Source organism: Strongylocentrotus purpuratus, unplaced genomic scaffold (assembly GCF_000002235.5).
Source record: "Strongylocentrotus purpuratus isolate Spur 01 unplaced genomic scaffold, Spur_5.0 spur5_scaffold_5, whole genome shotgun sequence".
Taxonomy (NCBI): Eukaryota; Metazoa; Echinodermata; class Echinoidea; order Camarodonta; family Strongylocentrotidae; genus Strongylocentrotus; species Strongylocentrotus purpuratus.
The window spans coordinates 16,325,376-16,347,555 of NW_022145611.1; the positions used below are offsets into that span (position 1 = coordinate 16,325,376).

The following is a 22,180-nucleotide window of genomic DNA, read 5'->3' on the forward strand; positions in this document are numbered from 1 at the left end:
GGCGCTAGACGAACAACAAACGTTGGCTTGCAAATTATTGTGTAGTCCCACATATGCACTTGCGAAACGTAGGTGCAGGTTCATTTTTCTGTCACTTTGGTAAAAAAAACTTCAAGGTCCAGATTATTCCAAATTTGCCTGGAGCTTGAACATGGATGAAGATCATGATCAAGCACTTAGTAATGTTCCCTTCCGTATTGGAAGAGCTGGAAGTGGGAATTATGACGACGATGGGGAAAATGAAAGGTTAGTCAAGATTCCAAGAAGACAAGATTCTGAGTTCTGAGTCTGACTGTAATTTTTGTAATTGTAGGCCTAAAATTAAAATGTTTTATTTTTAAGTAATTCGATTGCTTTTAATATTACTCTTGTTTATGAAAAAAAGTTATACATATAGACCTAAACCTATAAAATGAAATAAAAAGAAAAGATGATTGATAATGTCGATGATCATTGATGGTGCAGGGAATAATTTTCCTGGTATCGCATCGCAATTTGCTATGCATTTTTGCATGACTGCTATACAAAATATCTTTTGTGTAGCAGTTTTCTTCCATAGAAATGTACAGAATTTCATTTGAAATATTTATCCATCGGCTGAAATTGCTAATCAAAAAATTTGAGGAAAATTATTCCCTGTGGTGATTAATGATGATGATTTTTAATTGTTGATGGTTTTTAAAGATGATGATCGATGCTAAATATTAATGATAATGGTAATGGTAATTATAATATTTATAATCAAATAAAATAATTGCCTTTGTTGTGGTTGGCATATCATCATAAAGACATAGTCTAGAGTCTAGACCTTAGTACAATAGTAATAATCATGAAAACAATAATAATATTAAGAGGAACAACAACAAGAATGATAATTTGATAACAATCCAATTCCAATTCCAAGTACAAAACATGTACAAATTCAAATGAATGATAAATAACCTTTTTTAAAAAAATATTCAGCAGTCCAAAAATACTGTGAAGTTCGAAGAAAATATATAGCATAATCTTGATGATGATCGAGTTCTGGGTTATGGAAGTCTGACAAACCTTTTTGATGGAGTTAAGTTGATTGATGAAATCATTCTAGAGACTATTATTTAATACTACATGTAGGCCTAAAAAGTCTACATTCAAATGCTCCAATGATCTTGTCTAGCGCGCTCTCCTCGAGATATCAATAAAGACGTAATGCCGTAAAGGTTAAAGAATGTAGGATTCAAGTAATACAAGTCAATCTTATTTTATTAGTATATGTATACATCACTAGCACCTCTATTCTAAAGACGATTATTCTGCAACATATATTGATAAGCTCTTTAGCTGATTTGGTTTTGTGAGCATAATGTAGATCTAAACGAAAAGTCATAAAGTAGAGAATTTACATTTAAAAGTCTTTAATTTTCAAGAGCTTCTGTTTCATCTTCTCTCTCTATCTCTCTTTGGTCATGTATGCAGTTCAGAAGATGAGCTTGACATCATCCTGCATGGGACTCCAGAACAGAAACGTCGTTTGACGAGGAGTTTGAGCCGAGGCAGTCTTCAGATGTCCTCCAGTGATGATGATTTTGAGAAGGAGATGGAGATGGAGCTGGATGCCAACATGATTTTACATGAGAAACAATTCAGGACAGATGGTGAGTTAATGAAAATAGGAAAAAGGGGGAGGGGAAAGAAGAAAAGAAAAAAAGTGACAGGGAAAAAAAAGATGCCTCAAATGAAAACGAACACACAGGCAACTAAATTTCCAGTCTGACAATGTATGAAGGCAAGCAATATAATGTAGCAATCAGTATTGTTTTGTTGTGAGGTGCTATGAAAATGAAATAACTTGAAAATCAATGGAACTATTTTAGTTTTATTCATTTATTTTGTATTTCTTATTTTTTGGTTGGGGGGGGGGGGGGCTGATATATCCTTTCTGGGTGAAAATAGAGCTCCTTCTGTATCATTGAGGTATCAGAGCTTTCAACATCTACACATTCATTGTTAATGCTCCTGTGTAATTATGCTTTGCATAATAGTAATTTAGTATATAAAATGATAATGGAGGCACAGTGGCACACCCTTAACCGATTCACTCATACGTCATATAAAAAATGTACTTTATCATAAACTCAAGCATCTCTCATGATTGTCTTTGCTAACAGTGGAGAAAAAACTGACTGCTGCAACCAGAGCACAACAGACCCAGTCATCAGCTGCATCAGGGGGGCTTCCAGGATCGTCATCCGAGCAGCAGTGCTATGATGAAGTCTACTTTGACTCCGACGATGATGAGGACAAAAAGGAAACCCCGGTGGAGGGTGCGAGAGCAGGTGATGGTGGTGATCAAGACAAGGAGCAAGGTATGCTTGTTCTTAAAGCCAGTCTGTACTAATTTGGCCTGGAGGGATTAGACCTCCCTGCAAGGCCACTGACAGATGGTTATCTCATCAATTCAGCTTTCAATTAACATAAGAAATGGGGATCATGGGGGACCAACAGGCACCGTTTAGGCATCGTTTCCTACATAGAGGGCGCAAGTAGCTATAAGTAGTGCAGTGGGGCTTTAAAGGTGTCGTGCTGGAAGCAGTTATGAAGTAGGACTCCTGTGAAGTTAGTTAAGTAATATTAATATCCTCTACCAAACAAAAGTATTAAAAAGCATTCAGATAATCTTTATTTGTGGAAATGAAAATGTATTAGTTGGTAAAAAAGAATTATGATGTTGTTCATGTTATAGCTAGCAAAATACATGTGAAAATGTAGTTGTATCGTTGTCGTGCTGTGGTGCTCGCATCTATCTTTAATTATTTCACTGAAATATTGTTGTTGAATATAATTTTTTGGTAGTTTGTAAAATATTCAGTGTAAACTGTAAGGATTCGTGTTTTGTTATATCGAATAATAAAATAACATTACATCTAGGTGTTACGAGGTTGCCTCTGCAAATGGTTCAAGATATCAGCGCCCAATATTCAAGCACTTGGCCTTTTAATTCTTTTTGTATCATCCCATATAGCAAAAAAGCAACACCGCATTCCAACCAACAAGGATCTTCTGTATGACCCAAACATCGATGAAGACAACCAGAATTGGATGAACAAACAGAGAGCAAAGTACTACCCCAACAGGGCGCCAAAGCGATCACATGACCAGACCTCCTCTGAAAGTCCCTCTGGAGCTGGCAATCCCGCCCAGCCATCGCAGACACCAAAACCCGATAAGGTCACGGGCGCAACGTGTCCACCGTCTATTCCAAAGACAGACGCCATCTTGAACTGTCCAGCTTGTATGACGACACTTTGCATCGACTGTCAGAGGCATGAGCTCTACACCAACCAGTACCGCGCCATGTTCGTCATGAACTGCTGCATCATCAGGAGCGAACAGCTGAGGTATCCTGAATCCAAGAATAAGAAGAAGAAATGGAGGAAGAAGAAGCGGAGGCACGAGGAAACAATGGAGGGAGGGGAGGCGGATGAGGAGGAGGGGAGTGGAGCCGCGGGTGATGAACTGTTCAATCCTGTCAAGTGTTCCATTTGCAACACTGAAGTGGGCGTCTTGGACAAACAGGAGATCTTTCACTTTTTCAATGTATTGTCAAGTGCTGCTTGAATACTTGCACTTTGACTCAACAGACTCCACATGTGAATATCTGTTGTTACCCTGCACTGGGGCTTCAGTTTTCTCAGATGTATATTCTGACATATATATATGGAGGAATTGTACTGAATATCGAAATGAAACTTGTAATTATTTTTCTATATCAGATGAGAGCTACAATAAAATAGACATTTCTTATACACAAAGTAAGAATTTTGACCATCAAGAAATCTATCAAGAATTGCTAATGTCCAATATTTTGTCGTACAAAATCTGTTAAATTTTGAAAGCAATAATGTAACTACTCATGCTATACCTGCTACTGTTATTTGTATTGATAATCACCTCTACTTTTGCTAAATCTCTTGTACATTTTCTCCTCAAAATTTATTTTGGGTGGTATTACGAGTTTGTAATAGGGCTACGTTATTGGAAGTAAAGAGATGGTGCGGATATTTAAAAAATTAATTATTGGCATAAAATACTACCCCCCATCACAATGAATTGTTTATACTGTATTCTCAAATATTCTTTTTTAAGGGTGTAGACATCACTTTGATAGGACAGAGCCAAATTTGTTACAAATAAAAGTTTCGTCAGGCCGACACACCCGAGTGTGCACATAGAATTTGTAGCTACTAATTGGTATTATGACTGTTTGAATGTTGTGCAATACCTTTAAGAAGTGATTGTTTATTTTCAGGATCAATGTGCATCAGACTTTAATGGAGAATATATTTTATTCTGGTAGTGTTAATTTCTTTTACATCTAATAAAGTTTATCAAAATTGAAAGTTTGCAGCCAAAGTCCAGCCCGTTTCAGATCATGTATTAAAGCAGGTTATCAAGGCTAAAAATTGATTTATTTAGACCAACAGCAGATAAAACACCTACAGGGAGAAATGTGTAGTTGTATGCTCAAATGTCATTCACAGGACTAGATGAAATTAAACCTCAGAGGAAGCATGTTTATGATATACATAATGTTTTCATATCTTTTATTTTACTTACTCTTGATCAGTAGTGACACGTTACTGACATTGCTGCATATACAGTAGGGACACACATTGAATGATCAAAATAGTCAAGATTTCAATTAAATGTGCACAGAATGCCACTCACAGGAGCAGTGTTTGACAAGAGAGAGCATCAACAATTAAGCTGGAAGATGGGGTGGTATTCTTAAAATCATTTTATCTCTGATTTTCAAGGAGATATATTTATTAGTCATAACAAATCAATATTGAGATAAGTACAATTGTAGTACAAATAGCAATTATCCATTCATTTAAACCAAAAATAAAATAAGTTTCAGAATACCACCCAAGATCATTTGCACATCATTTGCATACAGCACACATTGTATGTGGTACTACAAATAGCTGGTATTCAGAAAACCACCATATCAGAACTATTATCAATCACTGTGTACAGACACTGCCCTTTCCTAGCTTGCCCTCACCCTAGCCCCCCCCCCCTCAATTTTTCTTGTAAATTAGAATAGATGCACAGTATAGCTGAAACAGAACATACAAATACTAAACAAAACTCTTACATTTTCTACATGGACTTTAAATATACTCTAACTACGTTTCCTAATAACTAGTATACAATATAATCTAGTTCAAGGTCTTTAAATGAAAGATGCCTCCATTTCAAATCTGAAGACTTTGATAGTTTTACTGCCTGCTTTGTAAGGAACATGTATTCCTTTGTCTACTACTTAGCCTATGAAGTACAAGCCCTCAACTGGAAGAAGAAAAAAATTGATTAAAAATATAAAATATTTGCAGAAGAATGAAACTTTTAATAAATCTCTCCGATATCGTCCAATACCAAGTGAATTTCAGTACTTAAATATTTTGACTAAACATGCAGCAAAACCTGAAATGATATATATATCTTCACCTTTTCTTAAGGATAGACACATCTTTATGCTTCACATTGTTCTTTTAGAACAAGAATAGCTCAAATTAAGAGTGGTTTAAGAGCTTGCAAGGAAAAGCACCAGTTATTAAAAGCTACACCGAATGCATTAAAAAAGTTTAGTTATCCCCCACAAGAAAACTTCAAACCTCTGTTAAGTTACCATTATCCTTTACGCAAACTATTGATTATTTTAATCCTTGTATTATTTTATATCCTTCCATGCCATAAAATGCACAAAAGCTCAATTTTTTCAATTTAAAATTGGCTTTGACTGATGAATGCTACTTATCAAATGTGTTTGGCGCATTGTGCTGAAAGACAAAATAAACCAAACTGTCTGTCAAACTTGGTTTTAGGTAAATACAAACAAAGACAGAATTACAACATAAATATTTCAAACATTTCTGGGGAAGATTAAAAAACTTATGAAAATGTCTAGAAAAAAAAAATCAATCTGGATGTCTTCCGCTTCCAACAGCTGGAAAAATTGGAAATTAAAAAATCTCTAATATTTCCTTTTTAAATTATATTTTCTCATAAACCTTATCAATAACTCTATCTACTACAGCTATGGAATGTAATAACAGGGCTAGAATAGATGAAGAAGAATGGAGCAGGAGAGCTCTGAACAGGCAAAAACTGATTTGACATAAATCAGAAGCACATCACAACAATCAAATGATACTTTATAAGTAATTTCTTGAATCATACAGTACAAAAACAAATAACCATGAACCATTATAACACAACCTGTACACAATCATCCTGCAAAGAGGCAATCGGTACACTTCTAATTCTTCAATATCGATTGAATCATCGTCGGGTATCAAAAATATCAAAATAGACATTCAAGCTGAAGATATGCTACACGACAGGCAATTACCTGATGAAAATTAGTTCATAAGAAGCAACTTTTCATGAAAAACAAAGCAATCAAATCACTTCAAGGAATCCGACACCATGAACATCATCTTTAATATAAATACAGCTTAAAATATTGAAATATAAATCATGTTTTATACAGTAACAGAAATGTTTAAACAAATTGTTCCCATTCTGTGCACGTATTGATGGTCTATTTGATTGAAGTACTTTTAAAGAGTTTACAGGAGATAAATGGAAAGATAGCAAATTCATATAAAAATAATAGTTGAATAGTATCAATTGATACATGTAAATATAAAAAAAATGGATCTAAATTGTATGATTTCCAATCCCGCATATTATGTTCTTCAAATGGCATTTGTTTAACAAAATTGAATTTTATTCTATTCATTCATAAACAAAGAATAATTCTCTAACACAAATAAATGATTAAATCATAAGCTCTATTTCTTACCTCTGCGACCAAACAAGCTGTTGTGTTTCATTAATAAACAAAGTTTACCACAACAACAACAAAAACAAAAAATACTACGAAAATATGATGATGGCATGAGTGCTGCAAGAAAGCAAGATATAACTCTGAAACGTACAAAATATCACATCATGCAATTCTTAAATCAATGCCGGGCTGATGTCACTAAACTGCAATGTCTTTCCAATCCATGGACTTTCTTTGGCCATACTGGGTGGTAACAAGGGGATGACAGGGGGCAATGTAGGAGATACTTCAACTGAAAGCAACTGTCTTTGGTTACCTAGTCGTCGTGAAACTTCAAATTATCATTTCAATTCCCTCAATACCTACACACAGATGCCACTATACACTATCTTACAAAAATATGAACTATATACCTTAACATTTTTTTTGTACGGCCGATTGTTTGTCGTATTTCATATCTACAGCCTAGCTAGGTTTGGTGAATTACTGGTTTTGGGTACAAGCTAGCACTTTGGGGTGTGGGTGGGTTAAAGAAGAGAAGATAATCTACATGTAAGTACTTGTATCAGTAGGCCTGGGAACGCATTATCATATTAAAGCAGAAGAGTTTTTTCTTCCTTTCCTTTCTCAATTTAAGACATTTCAATATGCCTATTGCGTGTCCATTTTCAACAGATGATTCATTAACAACATTAACTTACATATTTTCTTAGTTTGTTTCGTTTCTATATCAAGCTTTCTCGTGAGCCATAATAGTAACATGATTTTTCCTATAATACACTGACAGTGAATGATTCTATGTCATAAACCATACAATACTAGCGGCAAATGCATTTCAGGTTCTGACAAGGTCAACTTACTGTAATTCAAGTAGCAATAGCTCCTGTCTGATTTCTTTTTCCTCTTTCAATAATTTCATTCTCATTCATTCTATGTACAAAGTGAGCTTACGAGCTAAAAGGCATTCCGAGGTGTTCGTTTATCTCACCGACATGGTACTTGCAAAAATCGATATGCCAGTGGGCGATTGATTAATACAGTTATAAAATAATACGATATCTTGAAAGAATAGCCAGTATATATATATGGATAGGGCATATCTGATTCTACTATCAGCTGGTTTAGCCAGCCTCAAGGCATGTCTTCTTTCAGTGATGCTAAGGTGTTCCGCAGCAGCTGGACTTGTGCCTGAAGAAAAGACACAGAGAGAGAGAGGGGAAAACAAGATATGGTCATTCAATGAGCTCAATGAAGGGAAAACAAAGAACAAGGGTGCAAAGGCAAAGTTTCAGTAGTAAGAATAACAAATTGGTACAAAAATGAAGGCAAAAAGAAGTTTGTTGATTACAATAATACAGGTACAATTTTATTGTTTTTCATCCCCCCCCCAAAAAAAAAAAAAAAAAAATGAAGATAAATACATCAATCAATCAATAACTAAATCAAATAACATAACAAATAAATAAAGTAAAAAGTTATGAATGGAAACAAATAATAAAGAATATTTAAAGAATATGGATAAAAGAATAATACCCATTTGTGTAGTTAAACTAGATACAAAAGTTGTTACAACTGATAATTCAATTTGATTCATGGAATTTCCTATTCTATGATCTTACATGACAATTACTGCACATTCTCAATCTCAAAGGAGAAAGAAGGGTATGATTCTGACATCACCATCTCTCCTTCTTACCTTGGCGTGCTTGAGTTCTAGCTCCGCTAGTTCTGTGAGGTTCTTCCGATAGGCAACCACCCTCCTCGCTTTGAAATCTGTCAGCTCCCCCTTGGCAACGTCTGACATCTTCTCAAACTTCTCACACGCTTCCGTCTGGTTCCTCTCCGCTGCGTGCACATCCTTGTTCTTCATACGGGCCTTCTCTAGAGCCTTGTTGGCATTCTGGTAATTGACAAGCGCTCTCATGCGTCTGTACAGAAGATCCTGGTAGAGAAAAAAGTGATAGGGATGATACTACAGTATTTACACAAAATGCATCAATAGACATCCAGGAAAATTGATGAGAAGGGTTCACTTTTTCCTGATGCATCTTAAAAATGTTGAAATAAAAGGAAATACCTTGTGCTAGTCTATATTGCAATTCAAAATACCATAGATAAATAATATCTAAAACCTTCATTGTTTTTCACATGGGCCATCTTAGATAAATCACCAGTACATCTACAGTTTAAAAGCCAAACAAGAATCTTAATACACATCCCTCTCTTCTGCCCATTTGGAAAAAATTGTTCATTAATTCCTATTTAGGGTACATACTCCTATTAAATGGGGGTCAGACAACTGAGCCTGCAACATTTTATTCACTCTTAAGATCATCAAATATTGATAGTTAGGGCTCGACTTCTAATTTTGTTTTAGGTTAGGTGTAAGGACCAGGTTGAGATAAGGAAAATTTCGGATAGGGAGTTGAAAGGAGGATGATTGCAGAGAATATGTTGCACAAATCATTCACAATATACCAGCATGGATTTGTTTGAAATGGATTCTACAGACATGGTGTAATCATATTAAGGGGCCTGTTTCTTGAAAGCCATCACAAGTCCAACTTGTTAACGAACTTAGACTTATGAAGGCTTGGTGAAACTGTACCCTGCAAGATAAAAAGCCGTCGAGATTTGGTAGGAATCCAATCCAAAAGATATTTGATATAGCGCCTTTTCTTTGCAGTTACAAAGCGCTGCACACTCCACAATGTTTGGGCCACTTAAAAACAAAAGTTAGACACTTCTCAGAGATCAGTTATGTAGGCTGGTAATAAAGTAATTTCTAGCAAAATAGATGTGACTTGAGTAGTTTCTTGAACTGGTCAACAGATGAGGCCGTCTGCACAGCAGTAGGTAGTTGGTTCCACAGGAAGATATAAAGAGAAAGTTACCTTTGCTGCAGATGAATCTCTCATGTAATAGCGTAGGAGATCAGACTGCTTCAGATCCTCATCAGAGGCAACGCGAGCTTCAAGTTTCTAAAACAAGACAGGAGATAGAAAGATTCTTTATAGCAACCCAAGATAACATTCATATTTAGAGACTCGACTCGCAAAATCAGGCTAATGCTGCCATGGTGGTGATATGCTTATGAAAAATATTTACCAAAATAAAATCTAGGGTCTTACTATATCAACAGTAAACATGCTATTATCATCCTAAAGAAAAGGTAATATGTAGATCTGATGTAAAAAATAACATTACACACAAATTGTGTTTGATCAAGTTTTGATTGTGAAATTAAATAGATCTTTAGCTCAAATTCACCTAAATCAACTTAAAACATTTGATGTGGGATACTTTTTTAATTACTTACGTGGCTGATTTATACTTGTATCAATATTGGATTTCCAAGTTACTTATATTCATAAAGGAGGATATGTTTTTTCACGATGTGTATAGATATGTAGCAATAATATACACGTCCCAGACTCGAAGAAAATATTGCAACATTTACTTACTCTCAACTTTTCAAATGTCTCTGCTATTTTGATGAAGAATCTACAGGGATGAAGAAGAAAAATGAAATGCAAGGTGTGACTTCATATATACAAACATGGCAATTATATACAAATAGCATCTGAAAGGAAACTAAAACTAAAATGAAGCATGTGAAACACCCAACATGAATGGAACATGCTCACTTTGCAAACATTACAATATCAAAAAAACATCACAAAATGAAAAGGACAATAAAGTAAATTGAAAAGAATTGTCTCATCTTGTGTTTCTGTTGATGCCCACAATCAAAGGAGTTGGTTATTATAATTTATGGCACGTTGAGGTGTAGACCTAGACTACTTTCATGTTATGCATTTCCCTTCCATAAAATACATTTTCTACAAGTTTCCTTTTTAATTTTTAATTATCAACAGAATCAAATTGTCAACATTTTTTCTCTAAAGTTCTTATTTGCTTTTTGTTTTACCCCAAACAACCTATTACAGAATATAAACAACTTTTCAAAGACTCACACATTAGCATAAAGAGGTAACCTATAAGTCCCGGGTAATGATTCTATTCATACTCACTTGTCTAGCTCTGTCTTGTCTATTGTTCCAAGCCCCAGCAAGCCCCCTGATATTTTGATGTATGTGTCTGCTACATCTGAAGTGGAAAAACAAATATAGTCAGTGTATTTAACAGGTACTAAACATTTGCACAGCATTCATTTGTAATTTCAGGCAAATGTAATTAACCAGAACATACATTTAAATTTTGTATAATTATGCAAATTACTATGCTGCAGATAAAGATTGTAAGTTGAATTGTATTAAACCTTGAAACTCATTATTCAAGAATATTCCACTAACATACTCAATACAGAAATCAGTCAGTGGAAGATGTTTGTTTCTGTTGACAAATTATTCTTTCACCTTATATGGTCATTCAAAGGGTATGTCCCGAGTATGATCGGTATAACTTTCAGTATCCTTCTAATTTGTATTTGCACACATCATTCCTGCCATGAATGGGTGCATATTTATTTTTATTTTTACCTTTGTGTGATCTCGTCATCTTGTCTGATTTCATAGTTGCATCTTTGACCTTGTTATGGTACTCCACTAGGAAGTTCTTCTCATGCTCAAAGAAAGAATCAACGTCCTATAAAAATACAAATAAAAACATAATGTATGGTTATACCGTGTTTTCCAGGCAAGAATTCTTACATCAATGTTATGAAAGTCTAAGGAAAGTCTACTTGTTACTAATGAATACCAGATCGACTGAAGAAAATGTAAAAATGTAAAAATGTAGGTTTCAAACATAAGGATAGCATGAAATGTCCTCTACAGATGGCCCATCTACTTAACTAGAAGAACAGTAGATGCTTCTCATTGCTATCTTTGGATGTTCCCCACTGGCATGTAACAAAGTCTAAGACTTGTAGAGTAATATATTTCGACCAATGTATGACTGGTTCTCTAACAGTGAGATAAATCTTTTGAGCACTGAATGCCTAGTTGCTAATTGCACACAATTATGAAAATACTGGTTGATGGCAATTTTTCAAAACCAGTGTTTACCTTTACCTTTTGGCCTGACACTAATACTTCATCCACTGACTTGGTGACAAATTTCATGAGTCCACTTAGCCTCTCTTTCTTGTTCTTCCCACGGACATTTAGCTGCAAAGAAAAAATGAATACATGCTCACTTTATACATTATACATACATGCCAACATTTGAAAATCAGAAATCTGTACAAATTATGCTATTTAAAAAAAAAAGAGGAACAATCCTAACTCTCCTATTCAATACTACAGACAAATTTGTACAGGAAGAGGAACACCTGCATTAAAATGATAATTATCTTCTCCCAAAAAGAGGAATGTTCCTCTTTAATCTGAACAGTTGGCATGTATGCATTATACATCAATATTTCAATATTATGTTGAGTTCATATCTGCATAAAGGCATTATCTTTAAAAAACATTATTCTTTCAATGCAACTGTATAATAATAATAATAATAATCTTTTAAAGTCCATTCTAAATTTTATTAAGTTAAACCGAAAATGGAAACTCTTTTTGCCCAATTGATCGTGAGCCCGGCAGCGACTGAGCAGCACCAGATCGACGTTGCTCTATCCCCTATTGTTGAACGCCAAACAAGGTAGCAGCAACTCCCGTCTTTTAACGTCTCTTGGTATGACGCGGCCGGGGTTCGAACCCACGACCTCCCGGTTGTGAGGCGGACGCTCTACTGGCTGAGCCAACACACTGGTATATGCTATGTGCCCTACTTTTAAGGTTAGATACTCTAATATCTGAGGGCAAAAGGTAAGTGAGGATGAATGCCTAACCCCTAGCACAATAATGACATTCCAAGCACTTGATCTTCATGTTCTGCAACCACTACTCTAACCATTCGGGTCCAAGCTTGCCTGTTTGGTTCTCTCTAGATCTATACTCACATCTTGCTTGTATTCCAGGAACACTCTGAAGTTATGGTCATTTCTAAGGATGGCATGGGCAGCTAGACGTTGTAGAAATACCTCATGCATGGCTACTGTCTTCTTGAATGTTGCGAGGTATTCCCTGTAAAAATAGAATCAATTCAGGTGAAAATCCACTCATTACCAGGATGACAAAACAATTTATTTTCTGTTAAATTATTAAGAGTATTTGATAGGAACAAGACCATTTTCACAGAGCATGCTACATGCTAAACCTGATAAACATGCATCTCCAGTAGACTTGAAAGGCCAACTGAATAATACTGTATGTACAGAAAGGTGCATAAAGCATTTTATTTATACCGGAAGCTATGGTGACAATCCATGACCCTACTAAGGGCTGTTTTAAATGTGTAAGTTGTGTAAAAGCCAAGTCAGGTAGTATTGAAGGCCCATTTAACAAAATAACAAATAAAAAATTCAATTCAATAAAATATTTGTAGCGCAAAGTCACAAAAGGAACATTTTGCCATTTGATCAAGATGCCAGTGTATAGGCTAACATCTTTGTGTAACATCAGTATGTAAACACACATCAACATCATTAGAGTTCAATTTATTGAAGAGTGCCATGTCTATACTTGCTATTAGAGCTAGACTACTGGCATTTCTTTCTTCTACCAAATGTGGGAAGCAACTACAGATCCAATGAGTGGTAATGATGACTTACGCTTCTAGTTCTTGCTTCATCTTGTTGAACTCTTCTTTGGTCATAGTACCTTCTCCTTCACCAAGCTTCTGGAGCTTCTCCCTTGAGGCATCAAAGTCTGGCCTGGGAGGGGCTGGTGGAATCTACATTACATAATCACCAATAATTTCAAATTAGATTTGAAGCATTCTTGATAATTCTCACATATGAATCTTTATCTAAACAGTGTCAGGAATAATGTATTCTCAATTTCAAACTGTAGAACTTTACTTCTCTAAACATGATGTACATTATGTTTCAAAAACACAGTGTAATTTCAACAATTCTAATAAGCATGGTATTTTTCATATCAAAGTTAAACCTCTATCCATGTAAGGTATATGAAGATTGAAATGAATAAAATATTTCTGTGGTTTAAAATTGTAAAAAGTTTCTGGCAAGTAATTAAGCACCAAATTTATTTTACCATTTGATATACTCACTAGGTGTCAAAAATTCCTCATTGGGTTTAATGTAATTATGCCCCTCTGGATGTATGCATGTAAAATCTGATCTTTTTCACTTCAATGTTCCATAAATTATAGGAAAATAATAGTACCTTTCAAAGATATCTTCAATTTTTAAGTTTTGTAATCCTTTGACAACTTAAATCTAAAATTTTCAACACAGAATTAATTTGTTTAACCTTCTGGTAAGGTGAATAAATACATGTGATGACTTACAATGATTCCTCCATAATCCTCATTTTCTTCATACATGGTGTGAAGCCAGATGAACTCTTCATGTTCCCTCTGTACAGAGAATTCACTCTCACTGAACTCGGGTAAGGTAGTCTATAATCACAAACAATAAAACAAAAGAAGAGGAAGAAGAAAGAACAAGATTTAGTCAAGGGAAGTTAAAAAAACCGAATAAATTCAATTGAGAAAGAGGTCGTACCAAAAACTTTTGTATGCATTAAATACTCTAGTCATAGCAACAAAACACAAACGGTACATGTACAAGATCATCAATAAAATCAGTGTGGTGGTGGACTGGGGTACTAGCTTCTGATGGAAAACAAACCACAACTTGTATAATAGGTACATGCACAGAATATGTCAGGATGCAAGTAAATACCTGTTTAAAAATGTCAACTGAGTACTTGAATAAATCTGATCCTCACTTTAAAAGCAATGCAATCAGGTATTAAAACTACCTAAAAGGGGTTTCGGGGGAAACTGTTAAGAGTAGACCACAGTTAATGAAATTACAAGAAGTAAATGAAGGGAAAAAGACACATAACATAGATCATCAAAGCCAAATGATGCTTCAACAACCTAGGGACACCTAAAGTAATAGCGTTTATACAAAAATCAAAGCAAAATGACTGAGGTGATGTTCATGAAGTTGAAAGAACAGACATTTATAATTCTGAACTATTACCACAACTTGTATGGGTTCTGCATGTTTCCCTGATTCCCTGATTCCCTCAGCCTATCATACAATCGGGAGTGATTTCCTTTCCCCATTTTTGTATTCATTTTCTACATGTGCCTACATTTTGCAGACTACATGTAAGTACCTAATGTTATACTTATGTGAACTAGTAATGGCTTTATTATGAATTTCATATTATAACCAATCTATTGTCATCTGTAATAAAAAATAATAAAATTAATATATACCTCAAAACAAGCATCAACGCATTGAAATATCTGTCTCAAATTTCATAAAATCGGTATTGATTGGCAAATTATGATAATCAATTGTTTGCACCAAGCTGTGACATCTGGCAAATGGCAGCCAAAAGGCATAGCTATCAAAAATGAAACCAGACACAAGTCAGATTTCATATGATAAATTTCCAAAACCTGACTGGAATGGATTCTCATTTATCACATTACGGTATGTAAAGTAGTGTTCCGTAATTATTCACGATTGAAAATCACTAGACATTAACAAGGAAGAGGAGTGAGCGAATGCATCCACAATTTGTAGAATCCCTTGATTCCCTTGTCATTGCACGCTTTTATGAGTAAAGGAGCTCTACATTGCTTTGGGCAGGAAACTCCTATTACCTGAAAATTGTCCCGAAGATAATTGGTTAGCAATTCTCCACCTGTGATGTTTTTTACAATATTTTTGCTGCCCATCAATGACTCACACGGTCGGTGTACATCATGATCATATCAACACTGTACAGGATGAACCATTCACCCTACACTCACCCAACTCAAGAACATGAAACTAACCATTATCATTAAAAGTGAAGCATCTATCATGCTTGAAGAAACAGGTAACCGATTAATAATCAGGCTCGTATCTGTAATAGCTGTGCTTTGAGTGATTACAAATTTTACTGTGATTTGTCATGCCAGAAATCTTGCCACTACCTTGACATTTCACACGCGGCATCTACAATATAAATGCGGTATGACATTTTATGGTACTAACATTAATATTTAATGAAAAGTGAACAGTATTTATAACTGGATTTGATGTTCAATTCAGACTGTTTTGTGTAATATTTTTCGTAAAGACTTTGGTCCATGTCTAAAGCATACTGTCAATATTAAATTTCTTTGTGTTGTAGTCTAGTAGAGGTGATCCAATCCCAGTTAGTTGTGACAAGGCAATAATCTATATTTTCTCTTCTACACCCATGAGTGAAGGGGGTTCTATAATTGATTAATTTTTCAAATTCTCCCAACACTGTAACCATGCCTGGGAGTGGGACCGTCCCTTTTGAGTCCCCAAGGAACGGAGATGATGTCAGAAATTCCAAGAAAGACTAGAGCATTATTGCCAGCAAAGTGCTTTCAAATTAAGTCTTCTTTGTAACAAGAGACTATATTTTATCATGGTCATTATTAAACTGTAATACAAGTACGGTACAGACTGAACATGTAGCTCAATGGCTGACTATTATCACAAATTTGTTGATTTAATAATTTTAATGAGAAGATCTCACATCAACAGTACTACCTAAATAATCAATGTACATGTACTTGTAATAACTATGAGGGTATTGGTGTTGGAGCACAGTTTGAATGGGGAAATACTGAAAGTGAAACTAGATGTTACACACGTGAACCGACTGTTAAGTTAATACTTCCTTCAACTGCTGAGTGGTCTAGATGGGATTAAAGATAAAGTTGACTTCTGGTCATGCGAGACTTGCGAGTACATGTACATGCTGTGGTAGAAACTGCCTGGAACTGTTTGAGAAAGGTTTCTAATGTAGAACATAATATTTGGTATGCTGTGAGCTTTTGTAATCATCAAATTGATAAGAAATTTAAAAATCATGTGTACTGCACACACAAAAATGTGTACAAATGGGACTACACACACCTGCAGCATGAAAGTTTCAGTTTGGTCCAAACTTTCCAGCTATTTACTGTGATATTTTGAATAGTTTGAGGGTAAATAAAGGGCAATCCCTTTTGGTGGACATTTCTTCTATGATATTTTTCCAAACTAACATAAAATAATGAGAAAGCCCACAACTTATGTTCACCTTTACCAGAATTCAAACTTCTCTTTAAAGGTACATCCTGCTCACATACCGTACTTAATCAAGATCAGCACGACATAAAAGGCAGAATTTCAATTGAAAATGAAGTGCAATTCTATGCACAATATACTCCAATAGCTTTGTAAACATAGCAAATAGAGTTTGCTATAAAAACAAACAACTTCCCTACATAGAAAGTTAACTTGTGTGTAACACCTAAGCTACTTTAAATGTAGTCTGTAGATAAATGAATATGCCAGCAATGAAGGAATCGAAAGCAAATACCTTACTCCAAGCTCATACGCACATACTCGCCCACTGGTAAGGCCAAAAGAGGCAGACAGCCAAGAGAGTAAACATCAAACAAATTTTGAAATAAATGATTAGAAACCTGCAATATCATCAGCTTTTGATTAATCAGTTGCACGTCTTACTTAATCAATACAACCTTGGAACTATTAGATATACAGAAAAATAAACATGTAGAACAATTCAACAATGTTCCTTTACCTTAAACACACATCCACATTTCTTTTAATGAATTGATCAAAACTAGATTGAGAATATGCACCCTACTCTAACAGAAGAGCATGTAACAATCAAACAAGTAATTTTTAAGAGTAAATTTTGATAATGCATTAAGTTAAAGATCACAGTCATTCTAATCACACCTTATCAAATTCATTAGCATAAGTGCATGCCACCTAATGTGCGTTATTCCCATTCTGTTCTTCATATTAAGCCCCTTTTTGGTAGTCGACTACGCTGTGATTTTTTGGACGATTAATCGACTAGTCAGTAATACAGGTGTAAGCTGATATAGACTATTATCAGCATTATAGCTACGCTGGGCGGCGCTGGGCAGGCAGGCCTAGCATGGGGGACTTCCACCCACCACTCCTGATGAAAAACACTGCTTCCGCCCAGCACTAATTTCACATAAAACCTACTCTAAATGTAACTATTTGTGAAGAAAGGAAGTACTTAATTTCATTTTTCCGTCTTTAATCGTGTTTTATTTGCAATTGTACAAGATTCCTGTTTTCAATTTGACAATAAATGATTATTTTTAAAGATTTGCTGAGTGTTGTTTGTCTAAATATGTTACGATTCACGAAAACTGCCATAATGAATTTACCGTACGTACAATACCGATGTATGTAAAACGGTCAGTGATAACGATACGTATCATACGTATATTGGTAAATTCAATTTGGCCGCCCAGGCTCGTTTGATTACTGTTCTTATAAATATTTATTTTTAATATGGTTAATAAAAAAGATCGTAATTTTTTAAAAGAAATAAATTGGAATACTATGATATATATATTTATTTCATCATTTACATTGTAAAATGTGTCCGAAATTGTTACACTTATGTATCATGTAACCAACACACATATGTACACACACTCAAAATACAAAATGCATTCAAATTCCCAATGCCAAGGTACCACCAGACATATTTAGAATCGACAAACATCCATCTTCACAATAGTCAAAATCATCAATCAACCAGAAATATTACAATAATAATAGTTCAACAAATAAAATATTGCATATTTGTAGGTTCGTGACAGGAACTTACATACAAAATATCGCTAGAATTTTTTTTTTCTTCATCGTCACATATTTCTTCATCTCACTACATGAATTATCACACGTGGGGCAATGCACATTTGTATTCACCCACGTAGACCCTACATCAACAATTTGGTTTGAGCGAGCCCGCTAGTTGTTTGTTTCTAAGTTAAGGTTAGGTAGGAATTTGATTTATTTAAGCTTCCTTGACAATGTCTTAGAAAGTAGAATTATTGTGACAGATTTCTATTTCACATCCATTTAGACTCTTTTTCCCAATGAGTTATTGAGTATTCGGTTATCAAGTTCATTATTCGACTACTGGCTTTACCAGGCAGTACTCGAAACGGGCCTATGGGTACTTCATATTTGTTTTATTCTAAAAGTTGTATTTGAAAGCCAGAGGAAATAAAGTGAATGAAGGCAATCAGTAAAATGTGCATGCATGCTAATGTCATAGCTGATACCCATCTATGAGCATTTCCAGGGGATACTATTCTAATGAAACTAAAAACTAATTATTTTCCAAGGACAGTTTTTGTGGAACCCTCTTCCTTATTATATACAGAATTTAAACGTAGGTATAAGGAATATCTTTTGGGTAAATTGCAATAATCATTTGAATTCAAGACATATTTTATTGTTTGTACATGTATGTATTACATACATGTTTGTTGTTTTAATTTGTGTATTGTATTATGTTAAGTAACAAATATATTTCATATTTTTTATTATCAAAAGTGGGTCAACCTTTATATACATGTATAAGGATTGTTCCCTTTCAGATTGCAAGCTATTTAGTTTATTTATATCCTTGTCCGATATGTTACCGGTATATATCTGATTGATATATGTTGTCTTTTTAACTGAATGAAATAAATTAGAATTGAATAGTGCTGTGTACAGAAGTCAGGAAAATATTCAGTGTATACAATCAGGAATCCATAATAATAATAATATTCAGGTTTTATACATGTATACTGCTTAATACATCTCGGACATCTCTAAGCACTTTACAGATATACTATTACTCCAGTCATTGGATTCAGTGCTTGCTCGCACACACTGTGTGCACAATCTCCACTCCCTGGGGAGCTTGAATGGTAAAGTGCCCCTTTCAAAAATTGTAACAAGATTATCTTTATACAATCACAATACTATGTAAGAACAAGTTCTATGCAAGGGACATGCACAAAAAGGAGAATGCTAAAAATACTGAACATCCTTTTCATCTCAATATTAAAATGTGACCTGTGCATGACTGGCACTTTCAGAAGAAGAAAAAACCTAACACAAACAAAGAAACATTTCAAAAATGTTAGGATAAAAATTGAGGGAAAAGACAGTTAACAACTTGACATGTTGGATATATCACAGGAAAATTTCAGAATTACTCATCATTATTATTGAGACAATATATTGAACAAAAAAAAAAAGGCAAAGACAAACTATTTGGCTTGGATGCAATACAAGAGCGCAAATAACAAACAAACAAAAACCAAAATAAAATACACTTACTAAGGACAAGGAATCAAGCAAATTTGGTCTGGTGGGACGCTACAAAAAGGAAACACACAAAGATGCCTGGTGCATAAATATAGTTTACATAAATAGGCACATTCGCATTCTATCATTGTATACTCAAACTTGCAAAGTCTGGGATGTAAAACAGTGTTAACACTGAGGTAATTAAAGAATATTCAGAAATGAAAGGGGGCTATCATATTAACACATCACTACTACATGTATGATATCACATCATTAATAAGGTACAGCAACTTGTATCCTCTTGAAAAGGCGCTAAAGGAATCAAATTGTTATCATTTTGTGTATATTTATGTTGCAGTAAAGAATTATACAAAGGATTCTTTTAAGTTTGATGCTTCATTTACATGACAAAAGAATGATTATTTATTTCTTGACTCTCGATAGTAACAAGAAAAATAATATTAAAAACACCTTGTGAAACACTGACATCCAAACAAGAGTTTTGAAATACATGCAATTGCTCATGTTCAGATATTCCTTCATGAGTATACAGGTCTCTTTAATACAAAATAGCAAGGCACAGCAAACACTAGTGACCAGTCTAATTATACTTCACACAAATTTACAATCTTATATTTAACAAAACATGTAAACATGACATAAAAGCCCTAAAAAATTAAATATACATGTAAGCTATACACAGCAAATTTGATACCACTACTCCTAACTTTCAAAGCAAAAAGACTTGGAATATTGGTATTTAAAAATGTAGGATACATAACAAATTTCAAACATTTGAAGAGTTGATACATTTCACAAATGAATACATATTTTTCTAAATTAAAATAACAAAAACAGCAGCTTTTTTAAATTTTGCTTTAAAAAAAAAAACTATCTACATATATCTTTGGTTCATAGAGCCAATACTTTAGGGTTGCTTGAGTGATAATTGGTATGAATAATCATTTGTAAATGTAGCACATAAAGATCTCTCATTTTAAACAAACAATGAATTTACTTGCCAACTGAAACAAACATGCATTCATTATTTTGCTTAACATAATGTTTGTACTTGGGTGATATACTCACTTTAGTATGGACAGTGAATTTGACTTTATCTCTTTCACTCAGCGCATCCGAGATGTCAACCTGTAGAGATGTGTCTGTGTTCAGGTCTACATTAGACTCTGTCCTGTCCTAAAAAACATATAAGAAAAAGATAGCAGATGTAAAAGGCCTGTCTGACTTCAATGTTTCATTTGGCGGTTTAGATTGATGCCATTTCCCAAATCAGTAATCAACCAAAATTGACAATATATGATTGATTATTGATTGATTGATATTAACCAGAATACACTGTAGGATCGTTTTTTTGTTGGCATTTAGAAGACAACCAACCGAACAGCTGATTTTATAACAATAAGACTTATCGTCACCCGAAACAAATCCATTCATTTCTTCAGCATACTCAATTACTCAATTACATCATTCGTCCTAACTTCTTATGATCTATAGACTATAATAACCTACCAACACACCACAGCTGCCCCCCCCCCCCTTCCCCACCCCAACACACAGCAACTTAGTCTTAGGACGTGTTCTACTGCACTCTCTCTCTTTCACCCTCTCAGTCTCAGTCTCACCGTCCGAGTTTCTGACCAAGCCAAACATCTCCAATTTGAGTGAACCCACCAAACTTGACAAGATCTGCTTTGTTTTACATAGACTCCTACAACATTTAAATCTACAAAATTAATATCAAACTCAAACTAGATGTAGACTTTTAAGTAGACCTAACAATACAATAAATTGCCACAGTGGCACATGCAGACAATCAAACACAGCCAGTGCAATGCAGTGGTCAGACTCAGTCAGTGTTGTAGAAATTGGAATGGAGCTGTTTTACTCACCTTTCCCTGATCCTCTGCCAAGAGATCTTGGCTGTCCTCCATTCCGTCCTAGCGAATAATAAAGAGAAATATAATGATAATACAAAATTGTAATCAATCACATTTCGAGCGCAAACAATACTGTACTAAATTCACAATAAGAAAAATAGTATCCACCCACCATCATGGCTGCAGTCATTCGCCTTTCACACTTGCGCGTGTGCGACTCGTGATATGGCATGTAATTTGCGCGCACGTAAGTGGGCGTGTTTA

General features: G+C 34.6%; 2 protein-coding genes across 5 annotated transcripts; one reads left to right on the forward strand and one right to left on the reverse strand.

The window, feature by feature from the left end:
- Positions 1 to 33: 33 nt before the first annotated feature.
- LOC757253 (E2F-associated phosphoprotein) lies at positions 34 to 4,565 on the forward strand. The gene is made up of 4 exons (XM_001197735.4): positions 34 to 246; positions 1,459 to 1,637; positions 2,151 to 2,348; positions 3,005 to 4,565. Exons 1-4 carry the CDS (start codon positions 152 to 154, stop codon positions 3,598 to 3,600), a joined length of 1,068 nt encoding a protein of 355 aa, XP_001197735.1. The 5' UTR covers positions 34 to 151; the 3' UTR covers positions 3,601 to 4,565.
- Positions 4,557 to 22,160, reverse strand: LOC586259 (sorting nexin-6). 4 transcript variants are annotated; one of them, XM_030999660.1, is made up of 14 exons: positions 22,089 to 22,160; positions 21,929 to 21,976; positions 21,108 to 21,215; positions 20,049 to 20,087; positions 14,174 to 14,284; positions 13,473 to 13,594; positions 12,762 to 12,885; positions 11,872 to 11,973; positions 11,344 to 11,449; positions 10,876 to 10,951; positions 10,306 to 10,345; positions 9,736 to 9,822; positions 8,538 to 8,783; positions 4,557 to 8,029 (listed from the first exon to the last, which is right to left on the reverse strand). In XM_030999660.1, exons 1-14 carry the CDS (start codon positions 22,146 to 22,148, stop codon positions 7,973 to 7,975), a joined length of 1,326 nt encoding a protein of 441 aa, XP_030855520.1. In that variant the 5' UTR covers positions 22,149 to 22,160; the 3' UTR covers positions 4,557 to 7,972. The 4 variants fall into 4 exon arrangements, with proteins under 4 accessions (XP_030855520.1, XP_003723452.1, XP_791140.3 ...); XM_003723404.3 differs by having other exon boundaries at positions 4,562 to 8,029; positions 11,878 to 11,973; XM_786047.5 differs by lacking the exon at positions 20,049 to 20,087 and having other exon boundaries at positions 4,562 to 8,029; positions 11,878 to 11,973.
- Between the last annotated feature and the right edge of the window lie 20 nt (positions 22,161 to 22,180).